Genomic DNA, 21,964 nt, shown 5'->3' with positions numbered 1-21,964 from the left:
TTCCTTTTCTAGGGCTTTGAGATGAAGTGTGAGCTCATTTATTTGTTGGTTTTTTCTTTTTTTGAGGAATGACCACCAGGCGATGAATTTTCCTCTTAAAACTGCTTTCATTGTGTCCCATAGATTCCGATATGTTGTGTCTGTATTTTCATTTATCTCTAAGAATTTTTTAATTTCCTCCTTTATGTCTTCTGTAACCCATTGATCATTCAGTAACATATTGTTCATTTTCCATGTGATGTAGGATTTTTCCTTCCTTCTTTTATCATTGATTTCCAATTTCATTCCATTATGATCAGATAAAATGCATGGTATTATCTCCACCCCTTTATATTTACTGAGGGTTGCCCTATGGCATAATATATGGTCTATTTTTGAGAAGGATCCATGTGCTGCTGAGAAAAAAGTATATCCATTTGATGATGGTTGATATATTCTATATATGTCAGTTAAGTCTAGGTTGTTGATTGTGATATTGAGTTCTATAGTTTCTTTATTCAATTTTTGTTTGGAGGATCTGTCCAATGGTGAGAGAGGTGTGTTGAAGTCACCCATAATTATTGTGTTGTGGTCTATTTGATTCTTGAACTTGAGGAGAATTTGTTTTATGAATGTCGCAGCACCATTGTTTGGTGCATAAATATTGATAATTGTTATGTCTTGTTGGTGAATGGTTCCTTTTAACAGTATATAATGCCCTTGTTTATCCCTTTTGATTAACTTAGTCTTGAAGTCGATTTTATTCGATATGAGGATGGCCACTCCTGCTTGCTTACGAGAACTGTGTGCGTGGTATATTTTTTCCCATCCTTTCACCTTCAGCCTGTGTATGTCTTTTCCAATCAGATGTGTCTCCTGGAGGCAGCATATTGTTGGATTTGTTTTTTTAATTCATGATACCAGCCTATGTCGCTTTATTGGAGAGTTTAGGCCATTAACATTCAGAGTTACTATTGATATATGGTTTGAAATTCCATCCATGTTTGATTGTTTATCCTTATTTTTTTTTTTTGTTTCTCCGTGATTATCTTTCCCCTCGCCCTCTGTCTTTACTGAGGCACTTCCCACTGATGGTTTTGGTTATTGTTTTTCATTTCTTCCTCGTGTAGTGTTTTGCTCAAAATGCTTTGCAATGCAGGTTTTCTGGCTGCAAATTCTTTTAACTTTTGTTTATCATGAAAGATCTTTATTTCGTTGTCATACCTGAAGCTTAATTTTGCTGGATACAGAATTCTTGGTTGGCATCCATTGTCTTTCAGTGTTTGAAATACATTGTTCCATGACCTTCTTGTTTTCAGTGTCTGTGATGAAAAGTCTGTTGTTAACCGTATTGGTTTACCCCTAAATGTAATCTGTCTCCTTTCTCTTATAGCTTTTAATATTTTCTCTTTGTTCTGTATATTGGATATCTTCATAACAATGTGTCTTGGCATTGGTCTACTGTGATTTTGTGTGCTCGGTGTCCTGTATGCATCTTCAATTTGTATATCTGTTTCCTTTTTTATTTCTGGAAAGTTTTCTGTAATTATTTCATTCAGCAGGTTTCTCATTCCCTTGGTGTGAATCTCTGAACCTTCTTCTATCCCGATGACTCGTAAGTTTGGTTTCTTCATGTTATCCCAAATCTCTTGGATGTTTTTCTCGTGATTTTTTACCAGCCTTTCTGAGTTGGCTAGACTCTTTTCAAGATGGTATATTTTGTCTTCATTATCTGACATTCTGGTTTCTACTTGTTCCACTCTGTTAGTGATACTCTCAATTGAGTTTTTAATCTGGTTTATCGTTTCCTTCATTTCTAGAATTATTGTTTGATTATTCTTTATAATCTCTATCTCCTGATAAAGATGCTTAACTTCTTCTTTTAGGTGTTTATGTAACTCATTCTCAATGTGTTCTTTCACTGCTTGAATTTGCTGTCTTGTATCCTCTTTGATGTTCCATTCCATCTGTCTAAGGTGTTCCTTGAGGTCTTTATATGACCATTTTTCTGATGACTCTAGGTCCTCCTGAATATTTAGGCTATCCTGCATTGTTTGTACTCCTTTTCTTCCTTGTTTCTTGAAGCTGCTCATGTTGCTTCTTGTTCTGATTGACTGCTGAGTTACTGTTTATTCCTATAAATTTATTTGATGCTAGGGAGGAAAGGTATTAGAAGGGAAGGGAAGAAGTCACTAAGGAGAATGAGAGTAGGCAGGTAGAATTCAAGGACGGGGGATAAGAAAAATGAACAGACAAAAGAAGAAAGAAATAGGAACTAAAAAAGAACAAAAATTTAAAAAAATATGTTAATAATAATTTTTTAAAAATTAAAATTAAGATTAGAAGAGAAAGAAGAAAGAAAGAGAAAGGAAAAAAAACAAAATAGAAAAATGAAGATGAAAGAAAAACCCCAATCAAGGAAAAAAAAAAAAAAAACCTAATAAATGCCGTCTTAGAGTTTGATTAACTTCTCTTCCACTAGGTGGCGCTGTGCCCACCAGGTCAAGTCTTTCCCGTCAGTACGCGGGAACCAATCACTGTGCAGCAGCTCCTCCCAGACTGGGCGAGTCTCCAAACCTGAGTGCCTAGGGCCTCCTCTTGTGTCCAATCCCTTCCACTTTTCCTCTAGCCAGGCCCCTCTCACCACAGTACTGGCTACAGGCCAGGTCTGCTGCTCCCGGGAGCCCTGTTTTCATGAACGACTGGGCTCACTCCTCCAGATTGCCATTCCCTCAGACCCTCATTTTGTAGAGCTTGGTGCTGAGAATCCTCAGCGAATTTTACTTGCCCTCCGGTAGCCACGCCCCCGTAGCTGGTGCAAGAGACCTCAGCAGTCAGCCCTGGCGGGAGCGGCAGTCCCGCACCCCCTCTGACTCCCTCCGGCTGGCTGTAGCACTCACGGGAGAGCTGGGAGGGGCTCTTAAGTTTTCCCCGATGCGTGGAGAGGGAAAGCCAGGTGTCCACACACCTGTAGCAGCAGGCTTCAATGAAGTTATCTCCTGCGCTGCAGCCCTGCGACTCCAGCCCTCTGCCACAGTGGTGTCCTCCGCCACGGGCGGGTCCCCACTGTCTCCCAAGCCCCGCCTGGACCCTGCGGCCACTACCCACGAAGGCCCGGCAGGCATCCACCTCCGCAGGATGAGAAGGGCTGACCAGCCGCCTCGGCTGGATGGCTTAATGCTGAGTCGCAGCTGTCAGTCTCAGCTTTTCAGACGCGGCGGTGCGGGGCGCGGAACACGGAGAGGCTTACTCACTTCCCGCCTGCCATCTTCCTCTTCTGGCTATTTCGGGATGATGGCGGGGTGCTGGCTCGCTCTCGCTCTCTCCGGTGTGTCTCTGCCTCGAGCTCCCACGCCTCTCTCCTACACGGCCTCCACAGCCAGCGCTGCCCTGGTCGCTCTCTCCGCCCCCAGCGTTCCCGGCTTCTAGCCAGCCATGCTGCGTCCTGGTCCGTGTTTTTCTGGCTCGCGCTCCAGCAGCGCCCGGGGCCGGGGAGGCGACGGCCGGCAAGTACCACAGTCCCCGGGCCCCGAGTCCCAGCGGCCACAAACCGACACTTCTAATAGACCTACCAGATCCCGGCAGGACCCCTCTTCATGGAATTTTGCTAGGAGTTCCTCAGTGTGAAGACTGCCGCTGTTCCAAAGGGTCTTTTTGATCTCGTTAATGTGGAGACATTAGAGTCACTGCTTCCTCATCGGCGGCCATGTTCCCTCGCCTAAAATAAAATCAGTATTTTATTTTAATATTTATTTTTTAGCTGAAATTGGACACAATATCTTTGTTATTTATTTATTTTTATGTGGTGCTGAGGATCAAACCCAGGGCCTCGCACATGCGAGGCGAATACTCTACCACTGAGCCACAATCCCAACCTGATATTTAGTATTTTAACTTGGTAAATTAACTAAATGTCTCCTCTAACAAACACATTTAGGAAAACAGTCTGTTTATTTTTAGTCTAATTTACTTCATTTTAATTGTTAACTGTAGGCTACCCATAAAAAAATGAACATATCAGACCCATGTAGCTAACAGTATAATCCATCTGCTCCTGATAAAGAAAAATCCTAGAAAAAATGGATATTACATTTCTAAACATTTTATAGAAACCAAACACTCTATTGATTCACCACCTGGAAAAACGTGTGGGTAATTTTCAAGACATTTTTATTCTTATCTGTTTAACCAATTTAAACTTTTTCTTAAATGTTTAAGTCATGTGGACTAAAAAGTCTTTGTTTAAATTTGTTAAACAAATTTATTAAACTTAGGAGTGCTCATTTTTCTATAAGCCAATTTTGATACCAGGTACATCACACACACACACACACACACACACACACCATATAATACATAGATGTACACAAATATATAAAAACTATCAGGAAACAAAGACTTCATAGCTTTTCCTTGAATAACCTCTGAACAAAGCAGGAAAAACATAGGACTAAAAACTTCAGTTGGACAAAACAAGACTAATTGGAACAAAACATATTATTCTGGGTGAGCAGAACCAAATGTGAATTTATCACAGAAACCATGAGCTTAAAACAAGACAGATTTTTTAAAAAATATATTTATTTTTTAGTTGTAGTTAGACACTGCCTTTATTTATTTCTTTTTACGTGGCACTGAGGATCGAACCCAGGGCCTCACACATGCTAGGCATGCGCTCTACCACTGAACCACCACCCCAGCCCAACAAGACAGGTTTTGAAGAAAAAGTGACATGACTGTAATTACTCCCGAGATGTTAGGTTGTCCTTCAAATCAGTCCTTGTTCTTCCACCCAAAATAAAATTTGAATATCTTTTGCTCCAATTCCTTCCTTAGCTTGAATGGTGAAGGATACAGAGCAGGTGGAGGAATGGGAGGCTCTGCAGCTGGCTCAGATTTTCTTTCCCCTTCATTGTTTGCATCATTCCTGAAGGCAGAAGTCAGGGAGTTTGGGCCTTTAGGAGGCCTAAACTTTGAATCAGAATACTGAAGGCTTTAAATAAATCAACAGTATTTTTATCATCTTTTGGGTTCTTTTTCTCTTTCATCCTAGGACTTTTTAAAATATTTCAACATAAGGTCCAGAGGAATGTCTGGGGGGATTTTGTTGTCTTTTCCTCTACCAGCATACTTTTTCTCTAGACTAGAGGTTTTGAAGCTAAGCTGCCCATTATGTGAAAGTTCCCACCCAGAGATGGTGCTGCACAACAAGGAAGGAATGCACACCTTTGTCCACCTGTCCACTCTCTTTGCAGAGATTTCGCATCAATGGCAGGTCATTGCCATTGACCTGCCTGGACCAACCCTGCAGGAAGGGACTCTTGATCCCCTTAAACCTTATGAGGTCACCCCAGAACTGCAGGTTAGGACTCACTCAGATTCTCTAGTCCGAAGATGGTGGAGCATGGACTCTTGTTGCTGCAGTCTTGGCTGGGCACAGAATCACGAGCCACTCACAGCTTTGTAGATTCAAACAGCAATTCTTTATTCCCAAACTCACACCGGCCTCTACACACACGTTCTGGGGAAATCCAAGTTCTGCGGCACAATTCACGTCCCAGAATACTTTCTCAATTCCAGGAGAACTCAACGGGAACTCAGGCAGCAGGAACGCCCTATATCCAGCAGCAATAATCTTAAACCTGGAACTTCCCTAAAACCCATATTGTCTTAAACCGGGAACGCCCTAAACTTGTCTTAAACCGGGAACGCCTTAAACCCAAGGAGCGGGATACTTCCTCAAACCTGCAGGATACACCTTAAACCTGGATCCACCCTGGTCCTTGAGCAGGGTCACCTTTCTCAAACACACATGCAAGTTCACAGCGGATTTCCAAGGCAAGTCCATTTAACATGGGGTACGCTGGCAAGGAAATTTTGATGCGTCATTCCTACTTGGCAATGGCCCTCGGCATCTTGTCATTCCAGCCCCCACCCCCAACACACATACAAAATAGAATTGACGACCTCCTGAGAAAGCCGACCCTATACTGAGTGACACTCTGGTCACTGGGAAGTGATCAGTTTCCCCTTCCACATGGGGCAGGACCTGACTTGGGCAGATTCCTCTGAGGGACTCACCAGTTTGGTGTCCTGTCCTTCTGAGTCTGACCCAGGAAGCAGTGGGAGCTGGGACCAGCACAGCTTAAGTGAGAGTCAGGATCTGGCAAGTGGCCAGGTGGCACCTATCCATCTGTCACCAGGTCTGCAGCCACAGCTTTCTCCAGTTCCCCCACAACAGTCATTGGTTTCCTAGATCATACACGAAAATGTTACGGAAAATTATAGTGCTGGAAAAAGACCCGGGGCACTTGGAGATGTAGCAGAGCAAGGTTTATTCAAGCACTGGTGCTGGCTCAGTGGGGTCTTCTCCAAAAGCTGAATCCAGCCCTTTGTTTCAGGTTTCAAAACTTTCTCATGGAAGTAGCTTTATTTTTCCCCCATCTCCAAAGCAGCTCTGATTCCTGCCACAGCTGCTGAGCAAGCATGATTACAGAAGCAGAAACTAGCAGGTTAACAGAGATAAAAATGAACATCTTAGGAAGGACTTGACATTTCAATGTTGCTTGCAAGAGATGTGGTCTCTCCCTCTTGTAAAGCCACTAGTATTCACTCATGGACACTTTTTTAAAAAATATTTTTTAGTTGTAATTGGACACAATACCTTTATCTTATTTATTTACCTTTATGTGGTGCTGAGGATGGAACCCAGCACCTCGAATGAGCTAGGCAAGCTTTCTACTGCTAAGCCACAATCCCAGCCCCTCATGGGCACTTTTGATGTCCTTATCTAATCCTAATTTCCTTTAAAATGCCCCAACTGTGAACATCATAGATTAAGTTTCTACCTTCTCAAAAGTTTCTTCCCTCATAAAAACCTCACAATGTGGATTGAAATTCAATATGTGTTTTGGAAGGGATAATATATAATCAAACCATAGCATCCCTGAAGTTTTTGCCATTATGTTATCTGGGAGAAAATCCAATCTTGTTGACAAGGGCATGATGAATCTGTCTCATACTTTAGAAACCAACTATAAACCAACTTTTAAGCAATAAGGTTAAAACTTATGCCTCTAGTGAGGACCTCCATCTCCAACTGTACTTCAGGTCTAAAGCCAATATTAGATACTGTTCAGAAACATAAAATAAGTCAACTGGCCATAGCCATTCCTAAGTCTCAACTTGAATTTCACCATTTTGAAGATAGCTTGACAAAGAGAAAATAAAAACGGAAACAACAGACTCTTGAGGAATATAATTCAGATCAAGAGGAATACATGCAGATATGGAAGGGTGAGATGGGAAGGACAAAGGGAAAAGGACAAATGCTTCACAGGAGAAGGGCAGGGCTAGTTAAGTACTAGGAACCCTGGGGTGACAGGCATGTGCATGGGCTTGCCTCCACACACACTTGCAGCAGTCCCTGGGATTCATGGCCAAACTTTCAGAGCCATCTCTGGCACACCAAAGAAAGGCAGGCTAGATAGATACTGTTAGCCCTGAGGGCACAGGTGTGCGCACACTGGCCACAATTGCTGGGATTCCCGGTGAAATAAGCCAGACTCAGAAAGTAGGGTTATATGTTTTCTCTCAAATGTAGATGCTAGAGGGAAAAAAGATAAAAGGATCTAAGGAAAACAGAAGGGAGACCAGTATGATAGAGAAAGGAATGGGGGAGGGCAAAGGGGGGTGGGGGAAGGTACTGGGAATGAAATCAATCCAATTATGTCTGGGCTTATATGAACATGCCACAATGAAACACCCTTCTGTACAATTATCATATACCAATAAATTTTTGGAAATACCATGAATCCCATTTTAATCGCCAAGACATTTTATTTCAAAATGGCAACCTCAGAATGGCTAAAGGTTTGTGTGTTTACGAAAGTGAGTGATAATATTTCCCCTAGGATGTGTCAATTGTAATTCCTCTGATGAGTGGTCTTCCATTAGCGTTTAAAAGACATAATTTTTCTGGGTTAAAAGATTTTTTTTCTGAGGTCCTCCAAGTTTCATTCATTTTGGAAGTTTTTATTGTTTTTCTTTTCCCTGATGTTTTAGTTTATCAGCATTTTCCTGAATTCTTTTCTATAATGGTTTAACTATATTTATATCCATAAGGGCAACAAAAGAAAGTGAAAACAGAAACAGCTAAATGGAGAAATACTGTAAATAGTAAACCTACTAAAGATTTTAAACCATGGACTATTTTGAATCAAATATTGTGTTATCTGTTGGTTGAAGGGCTACACTCTGTACCACTCTCTGTCACAAAATGTTAGTCTATGACCACAAAGACAGTTGCAATTTTATTTCTTGTTACATACCCCATTTGCATCAATTCACATCACAGTAAAACCCCATATCTTCCTAATAAATACAATTCTGTAATATATAGTTTTTCCTGGGCCAAATGTTATATCGTCTACTCCTTTGCTCATGGGGCCTGTCTGGGCCCAATCCTCTGGGAACTCCTGTCCCCTGCCTGCTGTTCCCATGCCCCGCCAGGATAGCATTTCTCTTCCTCTGAAATCATAAACCCTAGAAAGGTGTCCCCCAGAATGGGTGGAGTAAGAGGTGAGATGCCAGACCAGTTATGCCCAAAGTGTGCATCATATCAAAAGAATTTTTCTTCTTTATTGCCTTGCACTGTAATATGAAAAAAAAATGTAGTGTTCCCCTTCTCTAGGAATATGTGTGACAGTGCCGCAATGCAGCATTGGGCAAAAAAGATGATCATTGTCACACTTTAAAGGTTTCTCATCCTCTCATGTCCAACATTGCCTCATAGTTTCCAAATCGACTTCCCATTAAATTGAATTTTGATAGAATGCTGGACTAACATCTTTTATTCTCTAGTAAAGAAAGGCTTGACATGCACTTCATGATCACTGTAGTTTCTTTTCACACATATATCTAAGGCTGAACCTCGAGTTCCTAGATATAAAGGCATGTGGGCAACAGTGCATTTTCCCATCACAATATTCTGGAAGATCACAAATACAAACTGTGTCTCTGCAAATCACTATAGGGAAGACATAATTTTGGTCCATGCAGCAGCCTTCTGTGTCACATAACAGTGCCAAGGGTGAGAGCACAACTGGTCTCATGACCCTCACAATTAGTATATTCTTTTAAGAAGCTGTAGTCATTCTTTTTTTCTGATTTATGATCTTGTCTCTACAATAAGGAGCTACAAATGAATACTATTGTATGGAATATTTGGCACAAGCAAGGATCCCAAGAATAAAGCTGATTGTGCAGTTTGTCAAAGGAACAGTTGCTCAGCATAAACCAAAGAACAGACAACAAGATTCATGAAATAGTTGCCTGTTCAAAATAAGAACAAGGAATTTTGTCATGTCTGAATCCAATGACATCTGTAGCATGTGTTGAAAGATTTCAGCCAGAAACAAGTGATACCTTGATTAAAAGCTAATGATACTTGTTAGTTTCGGGCTGCATACTCCAAAAAACAAAGTGAGGACCCTAAGATTTCATGCCTTCTAAGAAGAAGTAAAGTGTCAGGAAGAATCTTATCTAAGACATCCTTTATATTTTCACAAAACAAAATCAGTTATAGATATTGAACTCTATATCTGCATACTTTTTTAATCCAATAAGCACAGAAGATGTATGTAAGCATCCACACAAATTACATAGCAAATAGAATATATTTTGTAGTTTATACTCACTACACTCTATATTATATGTGTGATATTTGTTATTATGTGCAGCGAGTTAGAAACTGTGTGATATAGCTTGAAGTGTTTTATATTTGCCACAAATGAACTGTGCTTGTTCTGGGATTTTTAGCAAGTTTTACTTCTTCAAATGCTTGACCTGTCTTTTCCCCTTTAATATCATACCTTTCAGCTTCTTCTGTCTTCTGACACAAGCAGAGAAACCACATGCTCAAATTTGGAAGAAGCCTCTCATGGTTTGATTTCAAAAGCAAAGTCATCTGCCTCCAGCATGCCACACGGACCTCCGTAGCAGGTGTCCAGGGTGGCTGTTGCTTCAGGAGCCCTTTCTAGGTAGCTGTGGTAGTAACAGTCATCATTGGTCATAACAGGAAAATGTCGGGGTGGCAAGTTATTTTTGAGCTTCATATAGATCATGTCTTTAGCCCCAGAAGCAAATGCTGCAGGAGAGATGGTTTTGGCATCTCACTTCTACCCATTCTGTAAGGCACCTTCCAGGGAATCACACCCTCAGAGGAAGTGAAGCAGCATCCTAGTGGGTTCCTTACACTAGGTGCTTCCTCCTAGCAGAAGACAGGGGAGAGGAGTACCCAGAGCACAGGCAGCCAGAGAATACCTGTCTGAGGGATCAGGCCCCTTGAATGAGGGATACTGGGACAAAAATAAAATAAAAATTAAAAAAAGAATGCAATCAAGTGGGAGGCAGGCAAGACTATTCTTGAAACACCAGATTTCATAATAAGCTGGTCTTATGGAGATCAGAGAGAGGGCCCAGGCTTGGAACCCTCTGAAAGGGGAGGCCAGGCTATTACATAACAATGCTGTGCTCATCAGGGGAGGCTGTGCTCAATGAGCTGAATACCCTAGGGCCTCTGGGGGGGCGGGGGGGGGGGGGTATTTGGGAAAGATAGTATATACCTGGGCTATTAGTCTAGTTACATAGTGAAGCAATAAATAGGGGAAGAATAAATGAGTTTGGTGTAATTTTAGGATAATTAATGATTTTATCAAACAGAAAAGAATCAAGGGATCATTTGTGATTGAAAGAGAATCTTTAAATAATAGCAAGACAAGTGTACACTCCTCTTTACAGAAATTTTGATGGGGGAGAATTGGAGTTTGTAGAAATTGAATGGAGTTGGGGTGATTGATGAAATACAAGGGTAAAGTGATGTTCTCTGTGGGAAATGAGGATGTATGACAACAGTGTCCCCAGGGAACTATGCCATTAACATAGTCGCGACACATGTGTGTCCTTTGATTACACAAAGTGTGAATGGGTGGGTTCTTTGTCTCCTGAATTTGTTTTTTTTTTTATAATTTTTTAATATTTATTTTTTAGTTTTTGGCGGACACAACATCTTTGTTTGTATGTGGTGCTGAGGATCGAACCCGGGCCGCACGCATGCCAGGCGAGCGCACTACCACTTGAGCCACATCCCCAGCCCTGAATTTGTTTTTTTTAATTGGTTCTTCTTAGTTATACATGACAGTAGAATCCACTTTGATAAAATCATACAAGCATGGAGTATATCTTATTCTAATTAGAACTTGTTATTGTGGGTGGGCAAGATGGTGGGATTCACTTAGGTATTTTCATATGTTCACATAGGAAAATTATGTAAAATATATTCTACTGTACTTCCTATTTCTATCCCACTCCCCTCCTTTTTTTCCCCATTGTCTAATCTACTGAACTTCTCCTTTCCCTCTTGTGTTTTATTACGGTTTAGTTTTCACTTATCAATAAAAACATTTGACCTTTTTTTTTTTAGATTGACTTATTTCACGTAGCATAATAGTCTCCAGATCCATCAGTTTAAGGGTAAACATCATAAAGTCATTCTTCTTTATGTCTGAGTAATAGTCCATTGTGTATGTATACCACATTTTCTTTATCCATTCATCTGCTGAAAGGCATCTAGGTTGGTTCCATAGCTTAGTTATTATGAATTGTGCTGCTATAAACATTGATGTGGCTGCATCCCTGTAATATGCTGATTTTAAGTCCTTTGGGTATAGACAGAGGAGTGGGATAACTGGGTCAAATGGTGGTTCCATTCCAAGTTTTCTGAGGAATCTCCAACTGCTTTCTAGAGTGGCTGCACCAATTTGCAGCTCCAACAATGTGAGTGTTCCCTTTTCCCCACATCCTTACCAATATTTATTATTACTTGTATTCTTTTTTAATATTTATTCTTAAGTTTTAGGTGGACACAATATATTTTACATTTATGTGGTGCTAAGGAATGAACCCAGTGCCTCGTGCATGCTATGCTAGGTGAGCACTCTACCACTGAGCACAAACCCATCCCTTTATTATTACTTATATTCTTGATAACTGCCATTCTGACTGGAGTGAGATGGAATCTCAGTACAGTTTTAATTTGTGTTTCTGTATTTGCTAGAGATGTTGAACATTTTTTTTCATATATTTGTTGATCATGTATCTTTCTTCTTTTGAGAAGAATCTGTTCAGATTCTTTGCCTATTTATTGATTAGGGTGTTTGTGTGTGTGTGTGTGTGTGTGTGTGTGTGTGTGTGTGTGTGTATGTATGTTTGTGTGTGTATGAGAGGTTTTTTTTGTTGTTGTTGTTGTGTTTTTTGTTTGTTTGTTTTGGTGTTAAGCTTTTTGAGTTCTTTGTACAAACTGGAAATTAATGCCATATCTGAGGTGAAGGTGGCAAGGATTTTCTCTCATTCTGTAAGCTCTCTCTCCATGCTCCTGATTATTTCTTTTGCTGTGAAGGAGCTTTATAGTTCGATGCCATCCCATTTATTGATTTTTTAAAAAATTTTATTTATTGTGCTTTAGTAGTCCTGTTAAAGAAGTCAGTTCTAGGCTCAGTGATAGAGCACTTGTCTTGCAGGTGTGAGGCACTGAGTTCAATCCTTAGCACCACATAAAAGTAAATAAAGGTATTCTGCCCATCTACAACTAAAAAATATCAAAACAAAACAAAAAAACAAAGGAAGTCAGTTCCTGTGCTAATGCGTTGGAATGTTGGGCCTCCATTTTCTTTGATCCTCTTTGGGCCACCTAGGTCTTTGATCCACTTAAAGATGATTTTTATGCAAGGTGAGAGATAGGGATCCACTTCAAAAATATGGAATGCTTCATGAATTTGCATGCCATCCTTGTGCAGGGGCCATGCTAATCTTCTCTAAATTGTTCCCATATGTGCTGCCAAAGCAAGCATTGTCTGGTGAATTTGAAGATTGAAATCCACAGACCCAAAAGGGAGGGTGGGGTGGGGGGAGAGATAAGTAACAGGATTTATTAGAGCAACAGAAAGAAAGCAGAGCTCCCAAACATGGAGGAGACCCAAGAAAGAGGTGCCAACCATTGTCTGTTGTCTAGGGGTTCTTATACTCCATTAATGAGGAACTAACCTTTCATTGGAAACTCTTCTCTTATTTGTTCTCTTTTTGACTCAATTGAAAGTATACAATTTAAATTTCTTATTCCTATAATGGGATGGTTTAATGTCTTTGCTTACCTGAGTTTGTCCTGTACTTGTTCCTTAGAACAAAGGAACTGCTTGAGTTAAAAACAACTCTTTGAGGGCTGGGGATGTGGCTCAAGCAGTAGCGCGCTCGCCTGGCATGCGTGCGGCCCGGGTTCGATCCTCAGCACCACATACCAACAAAGATGTTGTGTCCACCGAGAATATTAAAAAAAAAAACTCTCTCTCTCTCTCCTCTCTCTCCTCTCTCTCCTCTCTCTCCTCTCTCTCCTCTCTCTCCTCTCTCTCCTCTCTCTCCTCTTTCACTCTCTCTTTTAAAAAAAAACAACAACAACAACTCTTTGAGGTTGACTAATGTTAGGGTAGTCAAGGAAATATCATTACCATTGTAGCCTTACCTTCCTGGAGTAATAACTCCAGGAATGTATGGTTACCCAAGTGTGAGTGGAGATTTCCACTCAGGCAGCTAAAAACAAACACAACACAACACAACAAAACTAGCGTTAGCCTAAGGCTTTAGTCTGGGGTTGTGGGACTCCCATTCTCTGAGGTCCCTATTTCTATCTTCACGTAGGTAATCTAGCTCCTGCTTCACTTCCACAATGTCAGAATTCATTGAATAACAATAAACTCATCACCTATATAACATTCATCAGCATTTTTTGAGAAGTGATTTTATGTATTTTAATTGAGTTTATTCAATTATATTTATTTATGATTTAATTGAGTTTATTCTTTATTCTTTAACAGTAAAGAAAGAAAATAGTAATTGACATTAAGACTACCTGAAAAACGTTACATGGTTAGAAATTGAAGGTTACAGTTTATTAGCAAGGAAAATGAAATAAACCTCTTTCCATCCCCCCCCCTTTTCTTAATAAACATAATTTTTTTCCAAGAAAAGAATGGGATATCCATACTTGTCATAGGCTAGTAAGAAAATCATGACAACTAACAATAAGTAATTTTAGAATAGCCCATTAATCACAAAACAAACTATGTAAAAATTAAACCTAACACCATATTGGAAGCACGCTTTGATTCACCCAACCTATATATATATCAAAATACAAAGAGAAAAATCGTACTAACTCCCTTTAAAACAAAAATCACAAAACACCTCCTCTACTATTAAATCCACCTACTATTGCTTAAAGAATACTTAATCTTATTTTCAAAAGAAGAAGAAATCAAATGTACATATAGATGTCCTGGAACCCTTTTATGAAGGCCAGTGTGTGTGGGGGGGGCCGGGGGGCAGGTTGGGGAATGAGACGAATTCACCAAGACAAAGAAAGCAATTAAAAGAGTTTATTGGCAGGAGATAGTCTGCATTAGCCACAATAGGAACAGAGAACTGGGGACTGGGCTTATATATGCTTCTGAATTCTTTGTTTGTCTTTGGTGGGCTGTTTGCTAGGAGTGGTTTATGCTGAACTAGAGTGACGGGGTGATTGACAGATTCCTCTGCCTTGCCCAGAGTGCTTATTATGCGTGTGTCCAAACCTGTTTCCCTAGATTTCATTAGATGTATGAGATGCAAGCAATAGGTATCAGATCTTGAAGGGGGGTTCTCCCTTATTAGGTTACTCTAGATCCAGTTTGGATCTCTGAGTATGCTCCACAACAGTGGTCAGGCAATCTTTTTAAAAAATAAGATCTTGCTATTTCCACTTTGGGGACTCTAGCTCCTCTGATAACAGCAAGAGGGCAGGATGAAGGGGAGGTCCTTAACTTCACATCAGTTCTGCTAATTGAGGTGGGGTGGGGCCTGAGATAAGGCTAATCTATCGTACCCTAATAGATTCATATTAAAAATGAGCCAATTCAGTAGCGTGCTCGCCTGGCAAGTGTGGGGCGCTGGGTTTGATCCTCAGCACCACATAAAGATGTTGTGTCCGCCAAAAACTAAAAAATAAATATTAAAAAGTTCTCTCTCTCTCTCTCTCTCTTTCTCTTAAAAAAAATGAGCCAATGTAGAACATGATATATTTATAACTTTTACCACATTTTTTCATATTGTAAATTTTTTAGGGAATTACACATGAATTGGTTTTTAATAGTTTTTTTATTACTCACATTGATAAAATTTCTCTCTTGTGTGATAGGGCTTAAAATATTGGTAAAAATGAAAAGTGTTCCTGTATTTTAAAAATTAATAATGTTTCAATCATCTGTGTAATCATACATTTTTTTCAGGATGTAGCCACCAGAAGTATTGAGAAACTGTGAATATTCTTGAAGGCTCTCACTACAGTGATTGCTTTTATGGCTTTGATTTGTACTGAAATGACAGAAGACTTCCATATTTTAGTATTTATAGGATATCTGCCCATTTTCACTTTTCTCTCTTTGAAAAAGTTGATAGAGGAGTCAGTATGCAGTCATTTGCAGGAAAGTGAATGGAACTGGAGAACATCATGCTAAGTGAAGTAAGTCAGACTCTGAAAATCAAGGGTTATAAGTATTATTGCATATATAGAAGTAGAGGGAATAAAAATGGAGTGGAGGTGGATGGAAGAATCTCAAAAAAAAATAGAAGAAAGACAAGTAGCATAGAGAATAGGGATTTAGGAGAGGGAAGATGGGAGGGAAAGGGGAGGCACAAGGAAATGAAATTGACCAAATTATGCTATGCAGAGGCAGGAATACATCACAATGAAGATTAATATTATATATATTATAATTATTTAATATATAATTATTATTATGTACAATTACAGATTCCCATACACATAAGAATATGTATGTGTATGTGAAAATATTTTTTTGTGTGTGTGTACATGTAGTACCAAAGTTTGAATGCAGGGGTGCTTTACCGCTGAGCTACATTTCCTAGCTTTTATGATTTCTTATTTTGAAACATGGTCTTGCTAAATTCCCAAAGCTGGCCTCCAACTTGTGATCCTCCTGCTTCAGCCTCTTGAGTTGGTGGGATCATAGGCATGCACCATCACCCCCGGCACCAATAAAAATATTGTTTCTAAGTGAGCTAGAATCACTGAGACCTTTCCTACATTCTTTATATTCATAGAGTTCCCTCCTCAGTCTGAGTCCTTTTGTGCCATAAAACTGAACTAGGAGAATTAAAGGCTTTCCCACAAAAGTTACATTCATAAATTCCATCTCCAGTGTTCAATACCATGTATCTTCAACAGAAAAAAAGTGATTTGCCACATGCCTATAATCATAGAATTTCTCTCCAGTCTGTGTCCTTTCATGCGTTTGAAAGGAGTAAAGATCACTGTAGGCTTTCCCACAGGTATTACAGTTACATATTCCTGAGTCTCATACAGATTGTACCTAGTTTCTATCATCAGAATTCTTCCTATTAAGGGATGAGTGACACATTAAGAATATTCCAGGTACAATGCATTCATATCATTTTACTCCATTAGGACTTCTTTTGCTTACATTAGGATTTGGAACCTGGCTAAAGATTTCTCCACTGAGATCATGATCTTTGCTTTCACAGGTTGCTCTCTACTGTTATTACTGTAAAACATGAGTTTTTACTTTGAAGACTACTACAAAAACATCTGTCCTGTTTTTGTGGTAATCTTCAAAGTTCCTGTCTTCACACTTTTTTCCTAGGAAGGCGTAGTTACTGAAGATTTCCCACATGACATCACATCTGTAGCATTTCTCCTAGGAAGGGTCCACCAGAGCCCACTGCTCCTGGTTGAAGTCCAATGACTATATCCTCTAAGGCCACTGAGCCCATTTCTGGCTTCCAGAGTGTTCTGGTGTCCTCTCCACTGTTCTCTCAGTTACTGCAGGTCATGGCACATCACAGCTTCACTGGCAGAGCCACCTCAGTGGTCATGGCCAGCTGAGATGTGCTGACAAAGGCAGTTTTAAACCATACCCATCAATTTTAATTCTCTGACTCCTCATGGTTCACTTGGTGTCATGACTATGGCAATTATAAATTCTCTTATTTCATTCCAGTCTTAATTACTAACACTACAGTACACAAAGCACCCATTGCAATTTATAAAATGACATGTATGTCAAAGTGTGGCTGTGAAAGAGTTAACAGTGACCATGTGATTTGAAGACAGAACCGAAAGCAAAGGCAGAGTGCTGATCTGGAGCAAAAGAGTCACTGAAGGTAGTCACATAAGGGACAACACAGCCAGAGAACTTGTGGGAGGCATGGAACTTGTTCAAGGAGCAGAGTTTTTCAAGTGGGGAGCTGTTCAAGGGAAGGCCAAGGTCCTGAAAGCAGGCATGTTGGCAGGCAGTTTTGAATGTGAGCCAGTCAAGCAGGCAGGTAGAGCAGAGATGAAGCCCCAGGCTTGTCAGGAGTCCCTCGCCTATTGCATTCATGATACATTGATCAAGTCGACCGATAAGGTGACAAGTTGGTGTGTACCACTACCTTAATTGCCTCTCCTTTTATACATTTCAGGTGAGAGGGTTTCACTATTCAGCCATCTGGTCTGTTTGATAAGCTGGCAGACTTTTCACTAATATGAGTTTGATATGCCCATGTATTCATGTGCTTCTGTTTCATTGCGTAAGTTCACAGGTGGTCATTTTCTGTTAGCATGATTAATTTATCAGTTTGTGTCTTACGATTGTGCTGTGCCACTGGTGGTTATTCCTTTTGATATGTTCTGCGTGTCCTATATCAGGAATACATGGTGGTTATCTTGTTTAGCCCTATAAGTTAACTCATTCAGCCTTAGTACTTGTACTTGGTGGAGTAACCCAGGGGAAACTATGCTTTATAAAATGGAGTAATTCAGGGATAGGTGCAGCCTGAAATCTGTGTTCCATACAACACAGAGTAATTCAGAGCTGGGCACAGCCTACTCTCCAGTAATCGGTTTTTTATCAAGTAAAACCAATACCTACTCAATGATCTGCAAATTTTAATTCTAAGAACTTCTACATGTAGTCTTGTCTATGCATGCTCACATCTGCATTGTTCATAAGCTTATTCCACAAAGTAAGCAAAAATGTGGACCAACTTGGTGACTGAATAAGATCTTACAGTAATCGTCTCCCGCTCCACACACACACAGACACACCAATTTGAACAAGTATTCACCCAAGAAACTATCTTCACAAGAGCTGAGGAAGTCAGATGAGAGAACATCGTGCCGTGCCTGGTTTTAGTACAACAGTAAAAGACACATTGCAGAGGGCACTAAAAAAAGAGTTGTCTCTGTCACTTATCACTTATCCCCCAATTCTAAGCAATGCAACATGGAAAGTCTTGTGTCTTTCACTTAGTGAAAGGAAAAATAATTCTTTCTAATCCTAGGGTTAATACCCAGCACCAGGCTCACGGTTGTGCAACCTAGTGCCAACAAGAGCCCCGTGACTCCTGCCATTACCATGGACTCAGCTGCTGGAACTGTGTCAGTCAGGTGACCTAGAGACTGCCTCCACCACCCTTCCCACAACATTGGGAAGCAGAATGATTGCAAGACTCCACCTACTAGGGTGCAGGGTGTGAAAGGTAGCACAGGACTTTGCCCTGGAGCTCTGGGCCAAGCCAATTCAGAGAGACCTAGCACAAGGGCAGAAAATAAAGGCCCCTCTACCCAAGGCAGAGCTTACAGAGAGATCCTTTAGAACTGTTCCAGCATTAGGAGGAAACCTGTGCCCTGTGAGACAGGCTAGAGTTTGCAGTGGGTCTGGAACATAAGCTGTCTCACTCCCAACTGCACAGGTGCCTATGTCAGACTTGGAGATCAAGGACTTGGAGGTCCTCTGACACTCCCTCCTTACATTCAGCAACACACCTATCCTCAGGCCAGTATTCTCAGAAGGACTTCACCTGTCTCCTCTTGACAGACATGCACCCCAGTGGTATACACTCATTTCTTCCTGTATCACTGCTATCTATAGCATGGGACTGCTGCAAAACCTAAGACTATGCAGGTCCTTGTGGCTGTGAGATTAGGTAAAACTTAGCTTCACTCTTGGTGACCAGCATACTGGCACGTCAATATCATGCAGCACAGAATGGAGCAAGATTCCATTTGCTGTGAATAATGGGGTAGAAAGTACAGGACTTTGTCTTGGAACTAAGTGCTGGACTGGTAAAACCCAGTAGTGAACAGGTCTTAACAGCTCCCATTCCCAGGCCAGCACCTGCAAAATAGAGCCTCTGGAACAGTCCCAGTGCCAGGCATAGACATGTAATTCCAGTCTATTCAGAAGATATTCCAACCAGCATCACCTGTGCCTCCTTATAGACAAGTAAATTAATGAAAAAGAACAGAAGACCCAAGAGACAAACCCACTCAGATATAGTGCTCTAATCCCTGACAAAGATGTGAAAACATACACTGGAGACAAGACACCCTTTTTAAAATGTTGCTGGGAAAACTGGTTATCCATATGTAGAATAATGAACCTACATCCTTATCTCTCAACCTGCACAAAAGTCAACTCAAAATAATCAAACTCATGCAGTTTGTTACTATACCTTATAATATAAATTGAAGCACTACTTTTTGGCTTAGAATTACTTTGGTTATTCTAGGTCTTTTTTTTTCTTTTCTTTCTTTTTTTTATTGATTGTTCAAAACATTACAGAGCTCATGATATATCATCTTTCATACATTTGACTCAATTGGGTTTTGAACTCCCATTTTTACCCCAAATACAGATTGCAGAATCACATCTGTTACACACTCACATTTTTACATAATGGCATATTAGTGACTGTTGTATTCTGTTACCATTCCTATCCCCTACTATCCCCCCTCCCCTCCCATCTTCCCTCTCTACCTCCTCTGCTGTTGTTCTATTCTCTCCCTTTTTTTCCCTCCCCCTTGTCCCTCACAACCTCTTATAATTTTGTGTATCATTGAAGGTCTCCTACCATTTCCATATGCTTTCCCTTCTCTCTCCCTTTCTCTCCCCCCATTCATCTTTGTTTACTGTTAGTCTTTTCCTCATGCTCTTCCTTCCTGTTCTGTTCTTAGTTGCTCTCTTTATATCAAAGAAGACATTTGGCATTTGTTTTTTAGGGCTTAGCTAGCTTCACTTAGCATAATCTGCTCTACTGCCATCCATTTCCCTGCAAATTCTATGATTTTGTCATTTCTTAGTGCTGCATAATACTCCATTGTGTATAGATGCCACATTTTTTTTATCCATTCATCTATTGAAGGGCATCTAGGTTGGTTCCACAGTCTAGCTATTGTGAATTGTGCCGCTATAATCATTGATGTGGCCGTATCCCTATAGTGCGCTCTTTTAAGGTCCTCAGGGAATAGTCCGAGAAGGGCGATAGCTGGGTCAAATGGTGGATCCATTCCCAGCTTTCCCAGGAATCTCCATACTGCTTTCCAAATTGGCCTCACCAATTTGCAGTCCCACCAGCAGTGTACAAGTGTACCCTTTTCCCCACATCCTCGCCAACACTTATTGTTGTTTGACTTCATAATGGCTGCCAATCTTACTGGAGTGAGATGGTATCTTAGGGTGGTTTTGATTTGCATTTCTCTGATTGCTAGAGATGGTGAGCATTTTTTCATGTACTTGTTGATTGATTGTATGTCCTCCTCTGAGAAGTGTCTGTTCAGGTCCTTGGCCCATTTGTTGATTGGGTTATTTGTTATCTTATTGTTTATTTTTTTGAGTTCTTTGTATATTCTGGATATTAGGGCTCTATCTGTGGTGTGAGGGGTTAAAAATTTGTTCCCAGGATGTAGGCTCTCTATTTACCTTTTTTATTGTTTCTCTTGCTGAGAAAAACCTTTTTAGTTTAAGTAAGTCCCATATGTTTATTCTTGTTATTAACTCTTGGGCTATGGGCGTCCTATTAAGGAATTTGGAGCCCGACCCCACAATATGTAGATTGTAGCCAACTTTTTCTTCTATCAGTCGCAGTGTCTCTGATTTGATATCTAGCTCCTTGATCCATTTTGAGTTAACTTTTGTGCATGGCGAGAGAAAGGGATTCAGTTTCATTTTGTTGCATATGGATTTTTCTTTTCTTTTTTCTCCCAAACAAATTGTACGACTATTTTTCTAGTTCTGTAAAGATTGTCATTGGAGTTTGATGGGGAATTGCATTGAACATATACATTGCTTTTGATAGAGTTATGGTTTGGATATGTGGTGCTCCCCAACAGTTCATGTGAGAGACAATGCAAGAAAATTTAGAGGTGAACTGATTGGTCTGTGAGTGCCTTTACCTAGACAATACTTTGGTCCCTTTCTAGGATGGCAACTGGATGGTAACTGTGAGCAGGTAGGTTGTGGTTGGAGGAGGTAGATTATTGGGGGCATGCCTTTGGGGTATATATTTTGTTAGCTGAGCTTAGTCTCCCCTCTCTGTTCCTCCCACTTACTGATACCTTGTCCCCAGGTGTTCTCCTCTACCACACACTTCTGCCATGATGTTCTGCCTCATTTCATGCCCCAAGGAATGGAGTTGGCCATCTGTGGACAGAGACCTCTGAAACTGTGAAGTAAACTTTTTCTTCTCTAATTGTTCCTGTCAGGTCATTTTGGTCAAGTGGTGAGAAAGCTGACTAAAACAGATAGTATGGCCATTTCAACAATTTTAATTTTGCATATACATGAACATGGGAGGTCTTTCCATCTTCTTGTGTCTTCTTCAAGTTCTTTCTTCAGTGTTCTAGAGTTTTAATTGTAGAGATCTTTCACTTTGGTTAGATTTATTCCCAGATATATTTTTTGAGGCTATCGTGAATGGGATTGTCATTGTGATTTCTTTTTCAGTAGATTTATTCTTGGTGTGTAGGAAATGTATTGAATTTTGTAAGTTGATTCTGTAAACTGCTACCTTGCTGAATTTGTTTATTGGTTCTAGA

At 40.3% G+C, this 21,964-nt stretch overlaps 1 protein-coding gene across 1 annotated transcript in view; it reads left to right on the top strand.

Annotated features, from left to right (window-relative positions):
• MED6 (mediator complex subunit 6) overlaps window positions 1–9,993 on the top strand; it is a 133,416-nt gene extending 123,423 nt beyond the window's left edge. Inside the window, exon 7 of the mRNA XM_081292239.1 lies at window positions 9,859–9,993. Coding sequence (XP_081148365.1) covers window positions 9,859–9,978 — 120 coding nt within the window. The 3' untranslated portion in view covers window positions 9,979–9,993. The remainder of the gene's footprint in view (window positions 1–9,858) is intronic.
• Window positions 9,994–21,964: the final 11,971 nt, after the last annotated feature.

This window comes from Spermophilus citellus (assembly GCF_964194105.1).
Source record: "Spermophilus citellus genome assembly, chromosome: 4".
Lineage (NCBI taxonomy): Eukaryota > Metazoa > Chordata > Mammalia > Rodentia > Sciuridae > Spermophilus > Spermophilus citellus.
Note: the sequence above shows the minus strand (reverse complement) of the source record. Positions and strands in the feature narration are given on the sequence as shown.